This window comes from Lonchura striata, chromosome 3 (assembly GCF_046129695.1).
Source record: "Lonchura striata isolate bLonStr1 chromosome 3, bLonStr1.mat, whole genome shotgun sequence".
NCBI classification, from domain to species: Eukaryota; Metazoa; Chordata; class Aves; order Passeriformes; family Estrildidae; genus Lonchura; species Lonchura striata.
Window position 1 is genome coordinate 73,371,177 of NC_134605.1, and position 21,021 is coordinate 73,392,197.

The 21,021-nt window shown below is 39.6% G+C and overlaps 1 protein-coding gene across 3 annotated transcripts in view; it reads left to right on the top strand.

Moving 5' to 3' along the window:
• Window positions 1-6,568, top strand: part of ASCC3 (activating signal cointegrator 1 complex subunit 3) — a 248,972-nt gene extending 242,404 nt beyond the window's left edge. For all 3 annotated transcript variants that reach the window (XM_021533823.3, XM_021533826.3, XM_021533825.3), the window contains 3 exons: window positions 3,772-3,978; window positions 5,698-5,873; window positions 5,966-6,568. In XM_021533823.3, the coding sequence (XP_021389498.2) occupies window positions 3,772-3,978; window positions 5,698-5,873; window positions 5,966-6,101 (519 nt within the window). In that variant the 3' untranslated portion in view covers window positions 6,102-6,568. The remainder of the gene's footprint in view (window positions 1-3,771; window positions 3,979-5,697; window positions 5,874-5,965) is intronic.
• Window positions 6,569-21,021: the final 14,453 nt, after the last annotated feature.

Below are 21,021 nucleotides of genomic sequence, written 5' to 3' on the forward strand. Positions count from 1 at the left end.
TAATTTTTAAATAGTGGCTCTTGAAGCTGCTCATGGATTTGGAATATTAGGCTAGGTCCTGGGGACACAGATTATTGGCAAAAATACTCATGATATTTCCAAAGGTTTGTGAAGAATTGTTCATTTGATTATAATTTGAATCTATGGGCTTGGTAGATAAATGTATACGTATAGTATATATGTGCATGTATATATTGGACATATTTAAAAGGAGGTGATATGTACTTGTGTCTTCCTATACAGCAAAAAAAAAAAAAAAACAAAACAGCAAAATTGTCAAAAAATACTTAAGCCACATGGGAGCCTGAGTTTATTTTTACAGAATTTAGTATTATAATTCCAAACCTCACTGAAAATTAGGGGAGCTTTAAAAGATGACAACCTAAATTCAAACTGTTTAGACTAACGCCACTCTTTGGTCAAAGCTCTATGTTTCAGTGATTCATTGTAATACATATTTCTTTAACAAATCTCTTTCAGTGCCTGAGTCACTTAGGCATTAAGCACCTTTAAAATATTGGTTTGATATTGATGTTTTTGAAAGAGAAAAAATAAATTTGAAGATTGAAAATAAATGAATATTATCTCTACTATAGTGTAATCTACTTCTACTCTGGAAGTATCTGTATTCCTATAATCTTTTTTTCATTTTCACCAGCTACTACTTGACTTTTTTCCTTAGTGAGAAAAGTATTTCTTCATTTTCCCCACATTGCATGCATGATAAAAAGGCAGTCTGCTGTGCATACTGTATTAATGATCAAGCAGTACTAACTTTCCCTGTAATTTTCAAATACACAAGACTTAATAAATCAAGGAATCAGAGAATCCTTTAGGTTGGAAAAGACCCTTAAGATAATCAAATATAACTGTCACTAGCTATCATAGGATGACATATTAAATCTACTTTTGTATCTAATTAGAAAGTTACTCAGAGTTACTTGGTTTGTTTGTATTATGAAAACTGCATGATGGCATGACAACTTTTTACAAATAGATTATGTTAGGATTGTATGATATAAACCAGCCCAAATCATAATCTTCACCAGACTATGGTGAAGCTAACAAGTAATGCCACTAAAGGAGTTAATAAATTATGTTCTCTGCTGAAATTAAACTTTGTTCTAACATATTTGTAACAGGTCTTATCCTCTAAGACACATAAAAGCTTTCAAGCTTTTCTATACTTTTGATATAAATTATATCTAAAGTACAGCCAAAGAGGTGATCACCAGGTTGGTTTATATTAGGGTGTGTCTCCTGATCTCAGAAGAAATACCCTTCTTATACACACAGAGACACAGTGGGTCTGTAGAGTTCCTACCCTAAGTTTCTTCCTAAAAACCTTTACATTGAATGTAAAATCATTTTCCACTTGAGATGTTACTACCCAAGCTGTCATTCAGTGTTTTCTACCGGAGGCAGGTTTAGTAATCTTGTGTATTATCTGTATCAAAATCCTGGCAACAACCACTTAGTTAAGAATGTCAGTGGTATTTTTTTACCTTCTTCAAAGGGCTGTCTCCTTTTCCCCATGTTATTTCAGAGTTGGGAAAAAGAGAGATGTATTATTTCCTTAAAGTCCTATCTATTTAGTTTCCGTTACAATTTTCCTGTCATTTCCTAGCTAAGACACCGTTAAAAACATCGGTGCAATTCATCTGTGTCCCCTGCTTTTACACTGCAGTTCCTGAGCGCTCACAGCTGGCCCTCCCCACCTTCTGCACTGAATGTACACAGCTGTTCATGCAATACACAGAAGGTGGGGGGGGGATAGAGAGAGAGAGAGAGAGAGAGAGAGAGAGAGAGAGAGAGAGAGATTAGTTTGTAGCTGAAACCAGTTTTCTCATTTAGTTCAGCCGGGCTCTGGTAATGCAGCCATTTTAATCCAAATAAGCCTGTGCTGCAGCCAAAATGGGCAGTCCTGCCCTCGCCGTGCAGCTTTCACCTCCGCTGACCCAGCTCACCGCACAGCTGCACAAATGCTGTGTCTGCCTCAGGCAAGGAGGTGGGAATGAGCATCTGGGGACGAGGGAAGGCCAGTCAAAATGGCCCATAGCCAAGTGGCTATGTGAATGCTTGTGCCAGCAGGGGAGGAGACTGGACCTCTTCTTTCAGTGGCAGTGAAGGCTCACGCTTATTCAGAGTTGCAGGATTAGAGAATATGTTGCCACAATCAGCTTTAAGCTGGTCTAAGTTCATGCTGTCACCAAAATGATTAGCAGGCTGATCCATCTAGCTGCACAATCCCAGTGTGGCAATGCCAACATACCAGGGATGGAGACGGGCACAGCGAGCTGTTGGGGAAAACACTGGAGAGAGAGGCAGCACCACCTTTTCTAGGGCAGCACGACCTTAGGGCTGCTTACGCTGGCTGCTGTATGCCTAATCATGTATTGACATACACTATTATTGTCAGTATGACTCCATGTGCTATTATTGTCAGTATGACTCGTGGCAATGATGTCTGCAAAAAGCAAACTGAGCTTTCATTAGGCCTCTAGGCCTTTCACCACAGAAAAAGTAATCAGACACATCGAGGCAATCAGACACAGTCTAAATGCAAATACATTTTGTTGAAACACTACATGGTTGAAAAATAAAATATGCTTTAGTCTTTTTCCAGATAAAACATTTCTGTTCCATGCTATTGCCCATGTGACTATGCCTACCCTCTTTGTTCCCGCAAGTTCCCATTTTGGCATCTGATGGCTCTTTTTCAAAACCAGTATTCTTATTTCCTTCTCCTTCCCACCCTCTAGCATTTCATATAGCTGATTCCTGTTCTTTTCTGGGGATGGAAGGGAAAGATGGCAGGGCAGAGGGTGATTCTTGGTATTTTGGTTTTTAATTCCAGTGCCATCCTCATCTATCTTTTCCAGCCATAGAAAGGCCACAAATCACTGCCTCCATTCCACAGCCAATTCCATTTCTTTTTCCTAACAAATTTCATTGCATGAACGTGCTGATTTTCTTTTTTACTAAATGAAAGCCTTCATTGCTCCCTTCCGTTTTTGACACAGCTTCTCAGAGCTTTTCTGTGTCTGATAGAGACCAAAATGAGAGAAACATAGGGCTGCATAGTCAGGATACCTTTTCAAGGTTAAGAGTGTCATGTTGAGCTACACGAGTTGTATCTTCTAACAACAGTTCTCTGCACAAGGATGAGAAAGTTGAGGACCTGTTGCAGTTCAAGGAAGACTGCAGAGACTTAAAATTCCTCAGGAAACCTCTAAGAAGGAGAGTTCATGAGGACTGATGCAAGAAAACCTTAAAAAAAAATAGGGATAACTTTGGATATGCAGTTGAACTTTTGGTTAATTATCTGAACTGATCCTCTGAACTCTCTGAGGTTTGCCTATTGCTAATTAGCACTGCAGTGACTTGTTCTTTATGGATTATGCTAAGGAAGTTTAATTTAAAATTTAATTATACTAGTTTTTAAGTGGCTTATAGGGAAAAAATACTTTAATCGGGAGCAGTAAGGAATTTTTTCTGTGTTCAGACATCAGTAATCTTAGCAAGGAATGTGTAACGTGCTTAAGGAGTTTCACATTTGTATTATTTGCTAGGAAGAAAGTAGTATAAGAGGTTAATGAAAAGTTTTTGATGTTTATGATTGAGAGTTATACAATTACATGTATTCTAATACACAATAAAATATTATTAATATATAATAAATATGTAGCCTGCACATTGAGTTTTTATTGTTTGAGTGACAATTATTATATAGATTATCTTGTAATCCATAGGGATCTGTTTTTTCTACAGGCTTGGAATTTCTTGTGCCGTTTGCCAATTCTAAATGTCAGTCTGAGCATTAGGGGCAGTTGGGATGACGCAGTTCAGCCACAGAACGAAGTACCTGTTCCTTCTTGGACAGCAGACACACGAGATGACAAGAGATGGATCAAACTGCATGCTGATCAAGAGTATGTGCTCCAAATAAACCTGCACAGAACACAGATGGGGTACCAGGTAGACTTATTTATCATTTTCTTCCCTGCACAATTTACATTGTCAATGATGCTTTATACTGTATAATAGGTTTCTTTACGGTTTAAGTATTATGTAAGTTATAAACACTTGAAAGCCTTTTCTGTATTCATAGTGAAGAAAATGGTTTTTTTCAGGTTGCAATAGCATAGTAAGTAGGCTCTTAAGGTAAAATCCTAGACCAAGTCAATGAAAAAAAAAAATCAAACTAATTTATAAGCTATCCAATTACACTCACAGATGCTTCCAAACTACCAGACTCACACCTATAAATATGTTTCTATTCATAATACATCCTCAGGCCTTTACTGAGAATATTTTCCTTATATTTTACATATGATGATTTTTTTAACAGCTCCTAGAACAACTTCCACATACAATTCTTTCCTACTACATTTCACCCACCTACATTTCAGTCCCAGCCCTTTGCCCCTTTAAAGCACATCCCATTGCCTCGTGGGCTAGTCAGCTCACTGGGCCCTCAGTAAATCTTGGGTGTGCCAAGCCAGAAACCCCAGGAGTTCCACCATTTTCCAACTGCTTTGCCCCAGAACAGTACCTGGCTGTACCTGTGTGTCCGCTCTGAAGAAAGCTGGACCTACCTTCATGTCAGGCACTGCTGACAATGGAGCTGTCACTTATCCAGGCCTTTTCTATATTTCTATAATGTTTGAAATAATTAAAAATTATAATTACCAGTATTTTTATTAAGATGAAAAAAATCTCAAGATAAAAATGGAGAACAGTTTTAGGTGTTAGTTCTGAGACTCTTAAGACAATTTCATTTTGATAATAGTGGAGATACATGTGTACTGTAGAAAGTCCTGAAGTTATCTTACATTAGTTAAGAATTATATTTGAAAAGTATTCTTGTTTCTCAAAAGACTTTTTTTCGTGACTACAGCAGATTGACCATAGCTGCAAGGGGAAACTCTTATTTTAGGAATAATAAGGGGCCAAAGCTCATCCATACATGAGCTGTGCCAGTTACTGGCAGAGACTTCCTAAGCAGAAGCCATGAAAGTAAAAGGAGAAGAAGCATTTCATGCAGTGATCACTGGTTTATAAATCTCTCCTAGAATTTGATCCCTCTTTTGTAAAAACAAGCTGTATCAAACTGTTCCTGAAGCTTCATTGCTGTGGTGGTGTTTCTTCTTCCATAAATCTTCAGTAAAACCTTTCCCTCTACAAAACACAAAATGAATGTTGATTGAGTGTGCATCAGTCTGTATTCAGCTTCCAGCAGTAAAGTCACTGTCTTAACGAATCACTGAAATAATCTTTCCTTTTGCTATATCAAATTCAAATAAATAGTAAGTGTTGGTTTTGTCTTTATATTAATCTTAAATAAAATTATTAGCTTTATTTAAAGATGTTAGTTTACAATTAACCCTTCTGTATTTGGAATATATTAGATAAAGCTACAGAAAGGGGATAGTATTTCCATTCAAGTTTTAGTCGTTTACAAAATAAGTGGAATAATATCTTATATTCTGGATTTTTCACTGTGGACTGTGATTTTTTATTTTATTTTTTTAACCCTTCTTCTGGAAAGAAATAGCACTATTTTAGTCTGGCTAAATTATGGCCTTACCTAACAATTGACAGCAATATCATTTTGAGGTGTTTTTTGTTCAAGGAAGAATGTAATTTTGGAAAAGTGATTTCTAGTTTTCCTAAGCTGTTTCTTTTTCCCAACAGGGAAAGCAGGACAGTAAAGCAATGGCTCCTCGATTCCCCAAAGTTAAGGATGAAGGATGGTTTTTGATATTGGGAGAAGTTGATAAAAAAGAGCTCATCGCCCTGAAAAGAACTGGATATGTCAGAAATCGAAATACTGTTTCCATTGCTTTTTATACTCCAGAAACTCCTGGAAAGTATGACAAACTCCCAAATTTTCTTAGTTATTATCTTTTGCAAGCAGTCAAGACCCAATTCCCAAACTCACAATGTTGCTTTTACTTTTCAGGTGTATCTACACCCTGTATGTTATGAGTGACAGCTATCTTGGCATGGACCAACAGTATGACATTTACCTGAACATTATACCAGCACAAGGCACCACAGAGGGAACTGAGGCCAGGAGCCACCTGGCCCTGAAGTAAGGCTCTCTGGAAAGTCCGCTCAGTCAAAAGAACTGGTCCTGCAACTAAGACATCTGATCATTCTGGGACATCCAAAAATGCATCTGCCTTACTGGAACCAACTTCAAACCTCAAGACAACAGGGAAACCGAAAGTGACTGCTGTATTAATTCTGATGACACCGAGTTAGCCACAGTGGCCTTACTCCTTTATGAATATTTGTCTTTTCTTGTTTTATCTTTCTTCTCTCAGAAGTCAGATTGTTAGTTGAATTTTAAAACATCAAAATGAAAAACTGAACAGTACTGTAATTTCTGCAAATTCAGGGCTATCATCTTCATTTTGAAGTGTTACATAGCCTGTCTATTAATAGCATTTAAATAGTCAACTTTTTTAATTTATAGGGGAAAATACAAAATTTGACCTAAGAGCTGCTGAAAATATTGATGGATGTGTTATATTTCATGTTTAATAAAATATTCCCAGAATATTTTGCACTGTATTTTTAGGTGTAAAATGTGGGAGATGTAGTAAGAAAATCCTCTTCAAGCATAGTACATTTTGAAAATTATAATCTAAAGAAAAATTTCACAAATTTATATTAATTATTTGAGAAGTAAATATAGTTACAAGGGCAAGTTAAATCACAAAAAAAAATACTTCCAATATAGCAATGATGCAATTTATGTAGATAATTATTAAAGTTTACTCTTTACATGTATGTACATACATATACACATATATTACATACTTGCAATTTCCTTGGTGTTTGCTCCTGAATTTTATAGGACTAAGGCATATAAAATTGGGTGTCCTGTTCTAGGGCTCAGTGTTAAAGTGGGTGACTAGCTTCTGTATATAAGGGGGCATGAGGCTCCAAAAATGGGGGTTGCAACAGGAGGCATGATGAGTGATGAATGGTTCTGCTAGGCAAAAGAAATGCTAAGAGATACCCAGCTCTGTGATAGTACCTGCAAGGCATAAATCTGGAGGCAGAAGGCAGCAGCGTCTTGTCTTGTGATGAGACTACGCATCCTGAGGCCAGTCCTCAAGAGGATTCAAGATGCTGAGCAAGTACTTGGAGCCAACATACTTAAAGAAACATCAATGTATCTTCATTCAGATAGACTAGACCTTAAACTGAATATTAATATTTGCACTTGCTCAGCTTTGCATTGAGCTGATAAGCATTACCTCTCCAAGGGATCGTTTTGCTGTCATTTCCATTGTATTTCACCAGATGAAAGAATACAGCAGAGTTGTTACTAGAAGCTTTCCAGGAAAAAATTACATTGGTGATGCTGCACCTACATAGAATCACAGCATGGCTGATTTTGGGAGGGGCTTCTAGAGTCATCTGGTCTAATACCTTTCCTCAGGAGGGCCGGCTAGAGTCCAGGACCACATCTTCCAGTATGGAGACTCCACCACCTCCCTGGACCACCTGTGCCAGGGTTTGGTCACTCTCACAGTTAAACAAAAAGTATTTCTTGCAGTTCAAGAGGGACCCCTCTGTGTCACCAACAGGTGTGCCTGTTGCCTCTGGTCCTGCCACCAGGCACCACTGAAAAGATCCTGGCTGTGTCCTTATCAACATCTTCCATTCAGATACCTTTTGACAAGATTTCCCTGAGGCTTCTCCAGGCTGAACAGTCCCAGCTCTCTCATCCTTTCCTCATCTGAGAGATGGTCCAGCCCCTCTATCATTAATTTTGTGGCCTTTTGCTGGACTCTCTCTAACAATTCCAAGTCTCTGCCTCAAACCAGACATGGTGCTCCACTAGTGTGGCCTTACCAGTGTTGATCACATTTTGACCTACTGGCAACACCACGCTGTATCAAGCAGAAGGCTGGCTGATTTCAAAGGCTCCATAGTTAACCAATAATTTATTTCATATCTGGCCCCTTTAAACTCTAGGAAGCAATTTTAAAATGAACAATTCTGTACTTGAGTGTATGCATGCCCTCATCACATTGAAAATGTTATATTTCATTATTATAGGTAGTGTATTTTCTATAGAAATGATCCTAAAAATGTGGGACGATAATAGAAAATGTTGTCACTAAATTTAGAGATTAATAGATGATACAAAAGCCACCTTTGCCATTTAGATTGTATCAATGTAATATGGTGTTGTGTCACAGATGAAACAGATCTTTTTCAAATTGTTAGGCAATACTTTGGTTACTCACACATTGTGTTAGTCCATTTTAAAGAGAATTGTTTCATCTAATTTTGAAGTTTAAATTTTCACAGAAATTAAGTCCTTTCTTTGGAAAACTTTGCTGAAACAATACATTGTCCCTCAACAATTTTAATTAATTAGGAAAAAGAACTATGCCACAGTCAAACATACCAACATAGTGATGCTAGCTCTTGTTGCTTTGTAAATGCACATCAGAGAAAGTCTAACTGCAGAGTAGCAAACAATAGCTTCAGTATTCAGTATTAATCAATTAAAGAGTTTCTGTAATGTCATTTGTACCATCTGCACTTTGGTTTGGAAATACTGTATTTCCTAGTGTATTATTTTTTTTTAGAAATAGTTTGGTGACATTTCTAAATAACATTTGAATAATTTTTGGGGTTTTTTTACAAAAGTATTAGATTCATGATGACAAAGTCTAAAGTAATACAGAATTAATTTCAGCAAATTGATTAGAATCAGTTTTTAGCTGAAAAATCCAAGTGAAAGAATTCTGATACATTTGTAACAGCTGCTTAGAAGGAACAATGAATGTGTCCAATCCAGTGATATGTTATAGTGAAAAGTGAGAATAGCTGTCTAACAAAAGTATGAACACCAAACAGAATAAAAAATAATAATAATAGTTAATAAATAAATAAATTTAAAACTTCCATGATGTAATAATTATCTTCATGGATAAATGAAAGAAACAGCACATACAGAAATTTTTAATGTTGAGTTGCTCAATGTCTGCAAGTAGTTTTTTATTTGTACTCTGCCCTTTCCCATCTAGGAGCACCTGCAGTCAGTGCATGCCTGTTCAGGTATGAGACTTCTTCCAAAACTGGAAAGCAACAAAAACTAGGCACATCTTGTGTATTTTAGTCTGCCTCTGTGACTTCTTCCTTTCCCATCATTCCAGTCTTAGTCTCTGGTAACAGCATCACAGCAGTGCCGAGCAGGAGCTAGAGGAAGTTTGGGTATGTACCACCATGCCCCATCTCTTCTGAAGGAGCTCTTTTAACACAGTTTGTTCTTTAGAACCTTACTTAAGATTTCTGTTCTGAATATATCAGAAGCAACATGAAGCCATCCTCACTACTGCAGGTCTTTTTCTGCTGTAAATTGAATCTTTGAAGTCCCAAATCTTACCCAGATGAATTCAGGGGTTTATGCTGATGACCCAAAATTACTCGTCATTGCTTCTAGAGATGACCTCCAGATGGTCATCCTGAAGATAACTTCTAGAAGTCTCTTACCAGCCTTCATCCTGGAGCCTAGTATAAGACTTGAATACTCACAGAATAGGATGCATTTAAAAAGTAATGTAAGTTATATAATTCAAATTTTCTAGTTCTGGGAATCATGCCTTAAGAGAAGAAAGTATCCCATGTTTCATCTGCCCTTACTCATCACAGCCTGAGTCAAAATTCCTATGTTTCTCTCTCAGTCAAGAAAAATAGGCTATGGTATTTTTGAGACAGTTTGATTACTACTCCAGGAGGCATCAGTTGTCTATGAAGAAGTTTATTTACAATGATTTTTGAATCATCACTCTGTTGTCTTGCTTCCAACCCTCCCATGTAAGGCAAACTTCTCTTTAGCTCCTTCCGCTACCTGTAAACCCTACAACCTCACCTGTTCGGAGACATTATCTGTATTAGTGGCAGTAAATTGTCACAGAAGTAATTATTTAGGATCGCCTTTCTATGATGTGCTTGTCACAGAAGTAATTATTTAGGATCACCTTTCTATGATGTGCTATGGATACTGCTGTAGCCTATGTAGTAAGTACTGAAACAGAGAAAAGTAAGGCAATACAAGCAAACTATATATTTTTTCCACAACCTAAAGGTCTCCAGTTAAATTGCACATTTTGGCCCTGGTTTAGTTGCTTACATGCAAAGATCTAGTGCCATTTAATATGAAATATCTCATCTGGCCCCTACATTTAGCTCCAGAAGAACATACCTCTGCTGTGAAATGTGAAATGTAGTTTTGTCCTATCTGTCACCTTCTGTGGATGCCTCAAGTAACCCAAGTTATCTGAAATAGCATTTGATATCTACATTCAGGTAACCACACTGACTCCCTGTCACTTGTTTAGTCAGGTTTGCAATTCAGTTGCTTAACTCTATGTAATGAAATTTAAAATAAACAAAGGTATTTTTGTTGCCACTTAAGAAGACAGGAAAATCTTTCATAGGTCATGTGTCATTTCTGTCATTCCCCACATCACAGGGGCCCAGTAGCATGAGGTGGATGCTAGATATTCCATCTTAATTAACTAATCAAGCCCATGCTATTTTACAAGTGTTCTAAATTATCTCTTCCAAGCAATTTTATGAGAAGGAGAATTCTTCTTCTTCATGACAATAAATATTTTCTGACAAAAGGTTTGGATGCCATAGATGCCCAGACAGGTGAGCTACAGAATGGTGAGTAGGGCTTCTGCTGAGAGCTGTTACTCCCATTTCTACTAATATGCTATGTCTTTTCTATCAGCTATGTCTGACTCACAAACGTTTCCAAAAACATATCTTGTTAAATGTCATGTCTTCTCAGACTGCATTGCACCTCAGCAAGTGGTGCCAAGACTGACACTCACTGAATTTTTGACACATTTTTCTGACGTGATTTGCAGAAAAGCTCTAGAATTAACAAACTAAGTTTGTTACTGATGTCATACATTGGTCACAGTAAGAGGTTAGCTGCTTTCATGTGCAGTTTGTGAAAGGAAATTCTATATTAAAGGAACTTTAATAAGTTGGATTAAATGAGTCTCTTCATAAATAATTCCTAGCTCTATACTAAAGGGATCCTCTACAGTGATTACACCATCCTGCAATTAAATATGTTTACAATATGTTTTGTCCTTAGATCTCCTAATGAGCTCCATACTGCATCAATGGAATTTGAATCCAAAGCTCTCCAAGTCTTTATTCTGCATCTCTATTTCTAGAAAACCACAACCTTCTCTATTAATATGTCTCTTCAAATATAAGGAGGGTTAAAGCTTCACTAAGGCCATGTATTAGGCTTCACTGCTGCTCTTCTCCTCCAGCTTAGTCTTGTTCTACCAAGACTCTCAATAAAAATGTGCATTTGAATACAGAGGAGAAAGGAAAGTAAAAGACTTTTGCTATTATTCATCTGCTAGAAAACCCATGAAATAAAGAATGAAAAGTGTTCTGGGATGAATATTATCATTCCAAATAACATGATTCCCACTAATAATAATGATAGCACAGATGAATTGGACATTTTTTTAAATTGTACCTGTACAGATAGTTACAGAGCTATTAACTAGATGCTATTAACTACCAGTAGAAAAGGGAGTCTAGACATATCACAATTCTTTTCTACTGCACTCTAAATCTCTATGTGAAATGTGATGAACCACATTCTTCACACAATAGCAAATTTGCACCTTGGAAATAACTCAGTTTATATCGGGCAGTGCTAATGTGGGAAAATTAGGCTTACATTCTTGACAGCAGTGCTTTCTTCTAACTAACAGGATGAAATTGTTTCAGATGCCAATAACACATGGTGAGTCCCCATCATGTATTTTTCAGCAAATCCAACTAATTAGGAACTAATTACTGATTGTGGTAACACAGTAAGATCAGGTTCTGATAAACTGTCACCTTTGTAGCTGTGAAGATTCTGCAATTAAGCCTTATTTTATTTTCTCAAATGCTAACAATGTCTAAAGGGAAAGCTGGAAAAAACATCAAGATGATTCTGTCACCTCCATAAAAAGACATTTTCATTCACCCATGACAAAACAAGATTAATCCCCTTTTTTTTTATTTAAAGTACAATTCTACAAAGTTAAACTGAGTGACTATTTAACAGTTTACCCCAGTTATGGGATGTTGCTGTTTCCTTGGCATGTTTCTGCTGTGTCCCATCCCACCCTCCACTTCCCTCCTCAGAGTCTGCCATTGTTGCCCGTGCACTAAGCATTCTGGGATACGACTTCCATGGAAGTTTCATTCTCTGGTTATAGGACACAGCAGAGAGGAAGTACTGGTCCATGATTAGGTTCTTGAAAGATGCAATCTATAAATAACCTCATAAGGCCCTACTGTGCTAAACTCAAAATTTGACACAATGTTACTTCAAGAATTTATTGAGCAAATAAGGTGCAAAATATGCATCAGAGTTTGCTGTATGATTGAGGCAAATGATAATTAAATTTTAGATTTTAATTCTATGTGATTTTATTCAAAGAGGGAACGAGCTACTCTGGGAAAAGAGGGATCTTCCTCTTTTTAGTGAAATGCTCACAGCTGACGAAAGTGAAATAGTTGTAGACCCTATCCACACATGTGATACAGGTCTGGTCAAGTGAAAGTCCTGCCTTTGTACTTCTCATACATGTTTGACTCCTATGTGCAAACACTGACAATACCTTGAGGCCTCCTCCTTGCAGATATTGGGAAAATAGATTCTCTCCTCAAGACAGGATGGCTTCCATTGTTTACATACAATAGAATATGTATCAGAAGGCTTCACAAAGACATCTTAGCAAAAGGTTTAGAAGTTGCAAGACACATTCATACAGCATTAGGACTCTATTTATGTGTAATTGCAGTGCCATCTTTTGAAATGCTCCCCAGCAACACAGAAGAACTCAGAGCTTTGTAAAGCCTCTGAACCTCAGGAACACTCTGAGAGGCTGGCACTACACATTCAGTTCTCTTTCTGTGTGCTTTATAGGAGGTGATCAGGTGCCAGGTCCTGGGCATTGCACAGCCACTACAAAATTTACAGAGGAAGTTCACAACCCCTCCCGAGCCTACAGGTCCTACAGGAGGAGAAGAATATGTCAGCCTTCCAGGTCATGCTTCACTGGCAAGACAGTATGCCCAGAGGGATGCACTGATGCACTCTTTTGGGAATGGGAGCTGACATTTCCAAATTTCAAGGCTCTTCAAATAACTGAACCATGTCCCAGTTTTTCTCAGGACCAAGATCTTCAGGGAATTCTGACCTTAAAAGACCAATACTTTTAATAAATAAGGGTGTTCTTTTAGAATGGGTCCAGTGCCTACCTAGTTGTCTGAAAGTCTTGGGGAAACAGCTGGATTAATTTAATTATACTCAGGAAATGAACAGGAATTGGAAAGAAATCCCAACATTAAGTGACCAAGAAGCACACTGAAGTTTCTTTTCTCTTGGTGCATTGCCCTTTTGCTTCAGAGACTGTAAGGTGAAATATATTCCCAAAATATATTATTAGTAGATTAAATTTAGTTTCTGCTATTACTTTCAAAGGATTTGGTGAATAGACAGTAGCATCAGTATTATCTAATCCTTCATTCAAATGTAGGACTCAAAGATCAACAGCTGCAAATTTTATAACATTTCTAATTCAGGGATAAATTGTATTTTCTTGAATTGGATAGGTAGATAATGTCCTAAAGTTATTTAATTCTTAGGAACCATTGACTTTACAGGAACAGACTAAGAACATACAACCATAAAAAGATGAAATTAGAAGGTGAAAAAAATATCCCTGATGAGAAAAACAGGACAAGAATCGCCTTTCCAAGGAGGGACAGAGCTTTGAGTCCTGCAGATAGGGCTGCTGTGAGGTAATAGTCCTGTTTGGTTTTATTCTATTATCTCATCTGCTCTCATTACACCAAATAATTCTGCATGATGGCACAGCTTCCACAAGAGCATCCCGTAGTATTTACCTGGTGATTGGGGCACACTAGGGGGAAATGTGTTCAGAAAAGAGAAGAAAGAACCGATAGAAGGAATTTTGTATAGGAACAGATGGGATGGTGGAATGCAGCCAACTTTTAAATAAGAAAGCACAAGCCCTATGCCTCATTCTGAAAGACAGCAAGCCTCTACTTCCAGGGGAAGCTTCCAAGAAACATTCTAAACAGACAAACATATGTCTGTTAGTCTTAGGCAACATACAAAAGGTAAGTTACATTTCTGTGTTCCATCCCTGCGCTATGCTTCCCTCTTCGTGTGTTGTTATCCGGCCTATTTTGAGATACCAAGTTTTACATATTCACCAGTCAGGGGAATTTAAGCACTTCACATCTTGAATTCTATTCTAGGTGCATTTGGGGTGAGACTCTTGCTATTTCAAAAGCCTTTCTTAGCTATATCCCTGAAAGTGTATGGTCTTAATTTTATAAACTGCATATGCTCTTCTTTCCATTTTACACAACTGCACTTTGAGCTCTCAAGTTATATCACATCAGCTTGATGTTAACTGATCTACATTTAAAAATTATCCATTTCCTTGTGTTTGGAAGTATAGCATATGACATTAATAAAACAGAGTCTGTTACGTCAACATTTCTCAGGAAAGTAAGAATAGATTCATGGTAGAATTTTGTATGTGTCAGTATAATATACATAAGTATTTTAGGAACATGAACGTGTTATTTACTAATATGAAAATAACAAGCCATTGAAGTTAGCAGTTACTGATGGCACTGCTACTGAAGGAGGTCAAGAACCCATTAAAACTAACTTTCAGAAGAGAAATATTGCTTTGATAATTTGAAAGAGCAAAAAATATTAATACCTAATAATATTAATTAATAATATTAATGCCTGGTATCAGATCCCTGCCTATGCATCAGGTTTATGTGTAACTCTTTTAAAATTAACTTCTACTGCTTACTTACACCCATTTATTTTCCTGCAATTGAACAGTCAATATAAATAAGAAAAGCAACATTACTTTGTCCACAATCATTATTTGATTCTTTTATATGCCACTTTTATTTTTATGTAAGAATACTGGTCCAGCTCAGATCACCAAAGCAAAATTGTTCTGCCCTCTCCAAACCACAAATCTTAAGACTATGAGAAACAGCAATGTAAGAAGGTACAGAAAGAAGGATAAATCAAGTAATTCCCTGTTTGAAATTTCTATTTTCTAATTGCTTTTCCTTTCCCATAACTATGTCCTCTCTTCCGTTTTAGCCTTCATCTCACCTCCATTTCAATTTCCCAATCTGTCTAGTACTGCTTTTATTTTATATCCTTTCTTTTGTCTGTTGTGTACTTACTTCTCTTCTGTAGGTAAAGACATACAGCTAAACAATTTCAAAAATAATTTTCTTACTGCAGTCACCACTCAGAGCACCTTTCTCTGGGCTTTCTGTATTTTTCATTTCTATGCCTTTATCATTAAATTAGTTCCCAAAGTATGAATGTAATGTAGCCTTACCTTTTTTCTTTTTTTCTTACTCGCATTTACTTTATGATCAGTCATAACCCTTCTGAGAGTAGTTTGGTTTTGATCCCAAGTTCTAGTCACAAATACCTTTGTGCCAAATCAGGGTCTCTGTTCAAGGAAATCAATGCCAGCATCTAATTGTAAGTTACACTAAAAGATTAGCTAAACCAAGACACATTTTCTACCCATTTGGTGTATTTGCTGACCAGTAATCCCTGTTTTGAATGATTACTCTTTGTTTTAGATCTATTTTATCTCTATGGACAGGAAGATGTAAAAACACTCCTTTCCTTGGGCAAAAATTAAATGGTCTTAGACATCTTCAAAAGGTAACAATATTTAAGTATAAATGCTACCAATAACACTTGGCAAGTGTTATTACTCCAGACACTCATCTTTCTCATTTTTGGCCACCATTTATTTCTGCACCTTAGAACACCCTCTGTGGTTGCACTTGTCCCTGGCCAATCACAAAAATAGGAGGGCTTTCTTCAGCCACACTTTCTTTGTTCTTTCACTCATACCAAAAAAAAGGATAAACAACACAAACTTGAATCAGCTTTTATTTGACCACATACTTTTTTCTAAGCCTAGACTATGCTCTTCTACAATTTGAGACCCTCAAGCAACAGCTGGCTCAGAAGACAGCTAGGCCAAAAAGCATCCACAGAATTCTTCATCTCCAGGGTTAATTTCAGCTAATGTTCTCTCAGTCATGAAGTAGTACTGAAACAGTCACAGGCAAAGGTTGCTTATCATGTGACAGTTTAAGAATAGATTTCTTTCAATTTAGGTATAAAATAGCAGGTATAAATATTCCACACTCAAACAGCAGCAGTTGTCAGGCCCCACACATGCACTAGATTGGATCATGGTAGAGAAGGAAATAAATCCAAAATTCTTCAGATCATAAATCAGTCAGACTGGCTGACAGGATGGCCATAGGACTGGGTTATTCTCCAGCTGCCCCATGATGATATTCCCCTGGTGCATTCAGCATTGTGGGAACCAAGATACTGGTCTGATTCAGTTGGATCTTCTTGTGTTATGCTTCAACAATTGAATATGAATATCTCATTATGTTAAAACATACATACTTCCAGTATTCTGTTCCTATAAAGCTCTTCCCTTGACAGATCAATACTTTTCCCAGCAAATATTTTATTTCTGAAATAATTTTTTAAATTTTAAAAAAATTTTAAAAAATTAAATCCATTTCAAAACAAACTGACACATTCAAGGAAGACAAACTCATAATATTTTGTGCTTATTTTTGGATCTATATTAAAAAAAACCACCACCCTACTGGTATTTTGCTTTAAAATAAGGGGAAAACCCTATAAAAAGATCAGATCTGGGGTACAAGATAACACAGACAATTTCCAACATAAATGCTAGTTATTAGGTGTCATGTAGAGTCAGGAGTTGCCATGGAATCCATTTGCTTCTAAACCAGCTCCTCCTGCTGGAATACTTTCTCATTATTATTTCTTTCAGTAGCACAAAAGGAGCTGGCTTATAGCAGAAATGTTACTTAAGTGTGAAGTTTCTACTGTGTCTGCAATAAGACATGAAATTAAAATCTAAATTTAAATCTGTATTTCTGTTTCAAACGTAAAGCTATGTTACTGTGGTCAGAAGAACTAAGTCATTGTAGACTTTTTATAGATTCAGTAAAGCAGAGAAAACAAATTTTTGCTAAAGCTTTCCTTTCAGCTGTCTTCCCATAAGTGAAAATAAGTGTCATATCTGAAGTCTACTGTTTACATTTTTGCTACATTATTTTCCCATTATACTTTTAACATTTTCATAGTGGTTATTCTATGCAACAGCAGCCTCGTTACCAGCTTAATTACTGATGTCCTGGGATACAGAACAGTGTGTTCTTGCTGGACACAGGGTTTATTAGGCCAATGAACTCACTTGTTGTGATGTCTGTTTCAATAGACAGATTTCAAAAGAGAAAATGCAATCATGCCTTCAAACTCTTGACACGCCAATTATTGGGTTTCAATTCTTTTGTATACAATATACTGCAGTGAGCCTGGAGGACAATACTGGAAAGCAACCAGCAATATTGGAAAACTATGCCAGTGATTTGTAGCTTGGCATGTTAATACTTATTATTAATATTATTGTTTACTATAGACATTGACTAGCATTGCATCTGGAAGCCCTAAACAGAAATGAGATCCCATTGTGATCGTCACTGTATGGAGATACACACAGCCCTTGCCTCCAAGAGTTTATATTGTATGGTCCCAGCCTTGTAAACTGATCTGGGCAGAATCATTCTTGCACCCCTGTGGAGTCCCCCAGCCCTCCAAGGCGGTCAGAGTTTCCTGCATAATCTTCCTATATGGAAAATGGCAGGCAAACTATGGGTGCAGGGAGCATTTACCTTCTAATCTGTTCCACTCCCACCCTTTAGCAGTTTAACTATACCCAACCTTAGGCAAGTCAAACACCTCATGGAACTTTGGGCCCTTATTCACATCTCTCCACCTCAAAAAATGTGCTCCTTCTAGGGAAACAAAGGAAGCTCTGTACAGTCTTTCTTCTCCAACCCTGTGTTTTCTAAGGTCCCATAACTGCACACAAGCTCATGGAGAGGACTGTGGCATCTCTCAGGAAGGCCCGCAGTGTGCAACCATTTCTGAGATGGGCACTACCCTTCGAAAAGCAAAAGAATATAGACAAGCCCACTGGAGACAGAAAATCCTTTGCCCTAGTGGGAAAGCAGAAGGGCCATTGCAGCCCTCTAATGAATAGAAGCAGCCCAATGTCAGTAAACAAGGGCTGGGCTGTGGGGCTGGGATAGGGAACCACAACCCAAGTGTGAAAGCCAGGACATTCCTCACCAGCCAGGGCCCCCCCTACATTACCTGAATGAGGAGAACAGGGCTGGCACAGGGGTGGCAGCCAGGCTGAAGCCAGAGCCAAAGTCATGAGGCAAGTCTCCAGTAGCAAGGCAGGCACAAGGTCAAGGTGGGAAGTCAGTCTGTGAGTCAGGGTTTAGAGCAGCACAGTGCCTAGTGAGGTACAGGCACGGCTGCAGGGACACTGGGCACGAAAACCGCTCTGGCCTGGCTCAGGCAAGCATGAGGGAGTTGCCAGGTGAGGTTGGTCAGGCCTGTTAAGGCTCATTGGTGCACTCAGCGGCTTCACACCCAGAGTCTTCTTCTCACTCTCCACTCTGACAATTTGAGTTGTGCCATGCACCAGGACCACTTTGTGCTGAAGCCAAAATTAAAACCTGGCTCCAGTATATCCTAAGGCTTTGGGACATTGCAAAAATGTGTCACTGGTATCACTAAGCTATTGCCAGACCAAAGAAATGCTGATTCTTTTTTTTTCTACCAGCTAAGTCTTATAGTAATTATGCAGAGCAATCAAGTCCTGAAGCTTCCTCAAGCTGCAAGTAGAGGACACTTCTCAGAAGAGGTGCTGTGGGGAAACTGTCCTTTGAATAGGCTCTAGCTTCAGCTGGGTACATCCAGCCATCTGAGTCCCACTCATGAGTCCCACTATCAGTGAATAATAGAAATCAGGGTTTAGATAAAACATTTCAACAGTGAGACAAAATCTAAATAAAAAAAATATTAATCACAGGCATATGGCAAGCTTCAGTAACACCCTTATCCCTCAGCAACAGATTTAGCGTAGTCTGAAACAGTCTGCAAGCTGGACTGATGCTTACAAGTCTGGTGCTATTTCCCAATGCCCCCACCCAATACAAGCAATTGATCTCACGGTGTTCTACTCAAAAACATAATCTCCACATTATTTCTGAAGGCATCTATTCACCACGTGGGGAATACAGAGGAGAGTAGTGACAGGCTTGCAGAATGACCAAAACATTCAGAAAAGAGAGGTTGTTCCCAGATTAGCATGCAATACTCATAAAAACAATTAGACTTGCAACCACAAATGGGTATAAGACTAAAACAAGAAAAGATCCTGTTAAAACCCATGCAGGGAATGTTCCCCACCTTGCCTTTCAACAAAGCTATAAGCACCATAATGATTAGGATATATACCAAGTGGAATAGGCACCAGCTCCAGAGCTGTCAAGCAGCCTCACACTCTGCATCCCTCCTTTTTTGGTCTGATCAAGCCTATTCTCTGAGGCAATAGGAGGCTGAAGACAAGACTTTCAGAGCAACAGAAGGGGGTGGTTCCTCTTGCTATTGATTTCGTCTGAAACAGGCATGTGCTATTTCAAAGCGAAGTGTGTCCTCAAGGCGGGTTAAGCTGCTCTCCTCCACTGAAACAAAGCAGTGATACAAGTCTATTTGTGACCTGTTAATTATCAGGTTGATAGTAAGACAGACTGTGGAATGGATCCCACTATTTTAAGCATTATTCTTTGGCGTGCTGAAATTTAAACAGGCTTCTGCTGACAGATTTCCCCCCCCCCTCCACTCCCCCTCCCCCCGCCCCCCCTCCACGACTAATGAAATAACTTCTTTGCTAATCAAAGCCAGGCCTTTGGAAAGGAGGTTTCAGTGATAGCCAGGGTACAGAGGAAGCCTGACACAGCTCCAGCTCCATCAGCATACACGAACAAGTGAACAAGTGCAGGTCTCACGCTGCACCAGAGGCCTGGGGCAGCCCACCCTCCCAAGGAGAGTTCCCCTGCCATGAGGCAGCTCCCCTGGCTTGCCTGCAGTCGGTCTGTACCTGGGCAAAGCCCCCACAAGGACACTCCTCATTGAAATCCCACGCGGCACACCAAAACAGATAAAACAACGCAAAAAAGGATGTTTCCTCCCCATCGCCCCGTGCAAAGCTCAGACCCCTCTCCTTTAGGCATGAGGAGGGCTGATTCGACCCCAGGCAGGTGAAACCACAAACGTGAGGGGTGGGGGGGACAAGCACCTGTGGTCGGCAACGTGCGGGCCCCTCTCCTGGCCTGGCAGGGCCCCGTGGCAGGTGAGGGTACGGCGCTGGGACGCGCTGTGGGATGCGCTGGGATAAGCTGGGAGGACGCGTGCCCGCCGCGAGGGGCCGCGGGCGGGAAGCGCCGTGGGGAGCGCGCTCGTGCCGGGGCCGGCGCGGCGCGTGGGGCGCTGCGGGTCCCGCGGCCGCGGGGGGCGGGGGCGGAGGGGAGGGAAAGGGAAGGGAAGGGAAGGGAAGGGAAGGGAAGGGAAGGGAAGGGAAGGGAAGGGAAGGGAAGGGAAGGGAAGGGAAGGGCGGAGGGGCGCGGGGAGGCCGCTGCCGAGCTCCCGGAGAGCCCGCGGCCGAACAAAGCCTCCCGCGGAAAGCTGCAGGGGCTCGGCGGGAGCGCCCCGGCACCCCGACCCTGCCCTCCCGGCGGCGGAGCCGGGCCCGGCTGGGCGCGTCCCCAGCTGCTGCCGCCGCCGGCCCTCGGGCCCCTGCTCCTCCAGGAGCAGGGAGAGGAATAGCGCTGTGGCGACCTGAAGGGGAGAGGGATCCCACGGGAGGCGAGCCCTGCTGGGGGCGGGCTCCAGGCGGCGCCGGGAGGGTGCAGCAGGCCCCGAGGGCGCTGTGAGGGAGCTGGGCG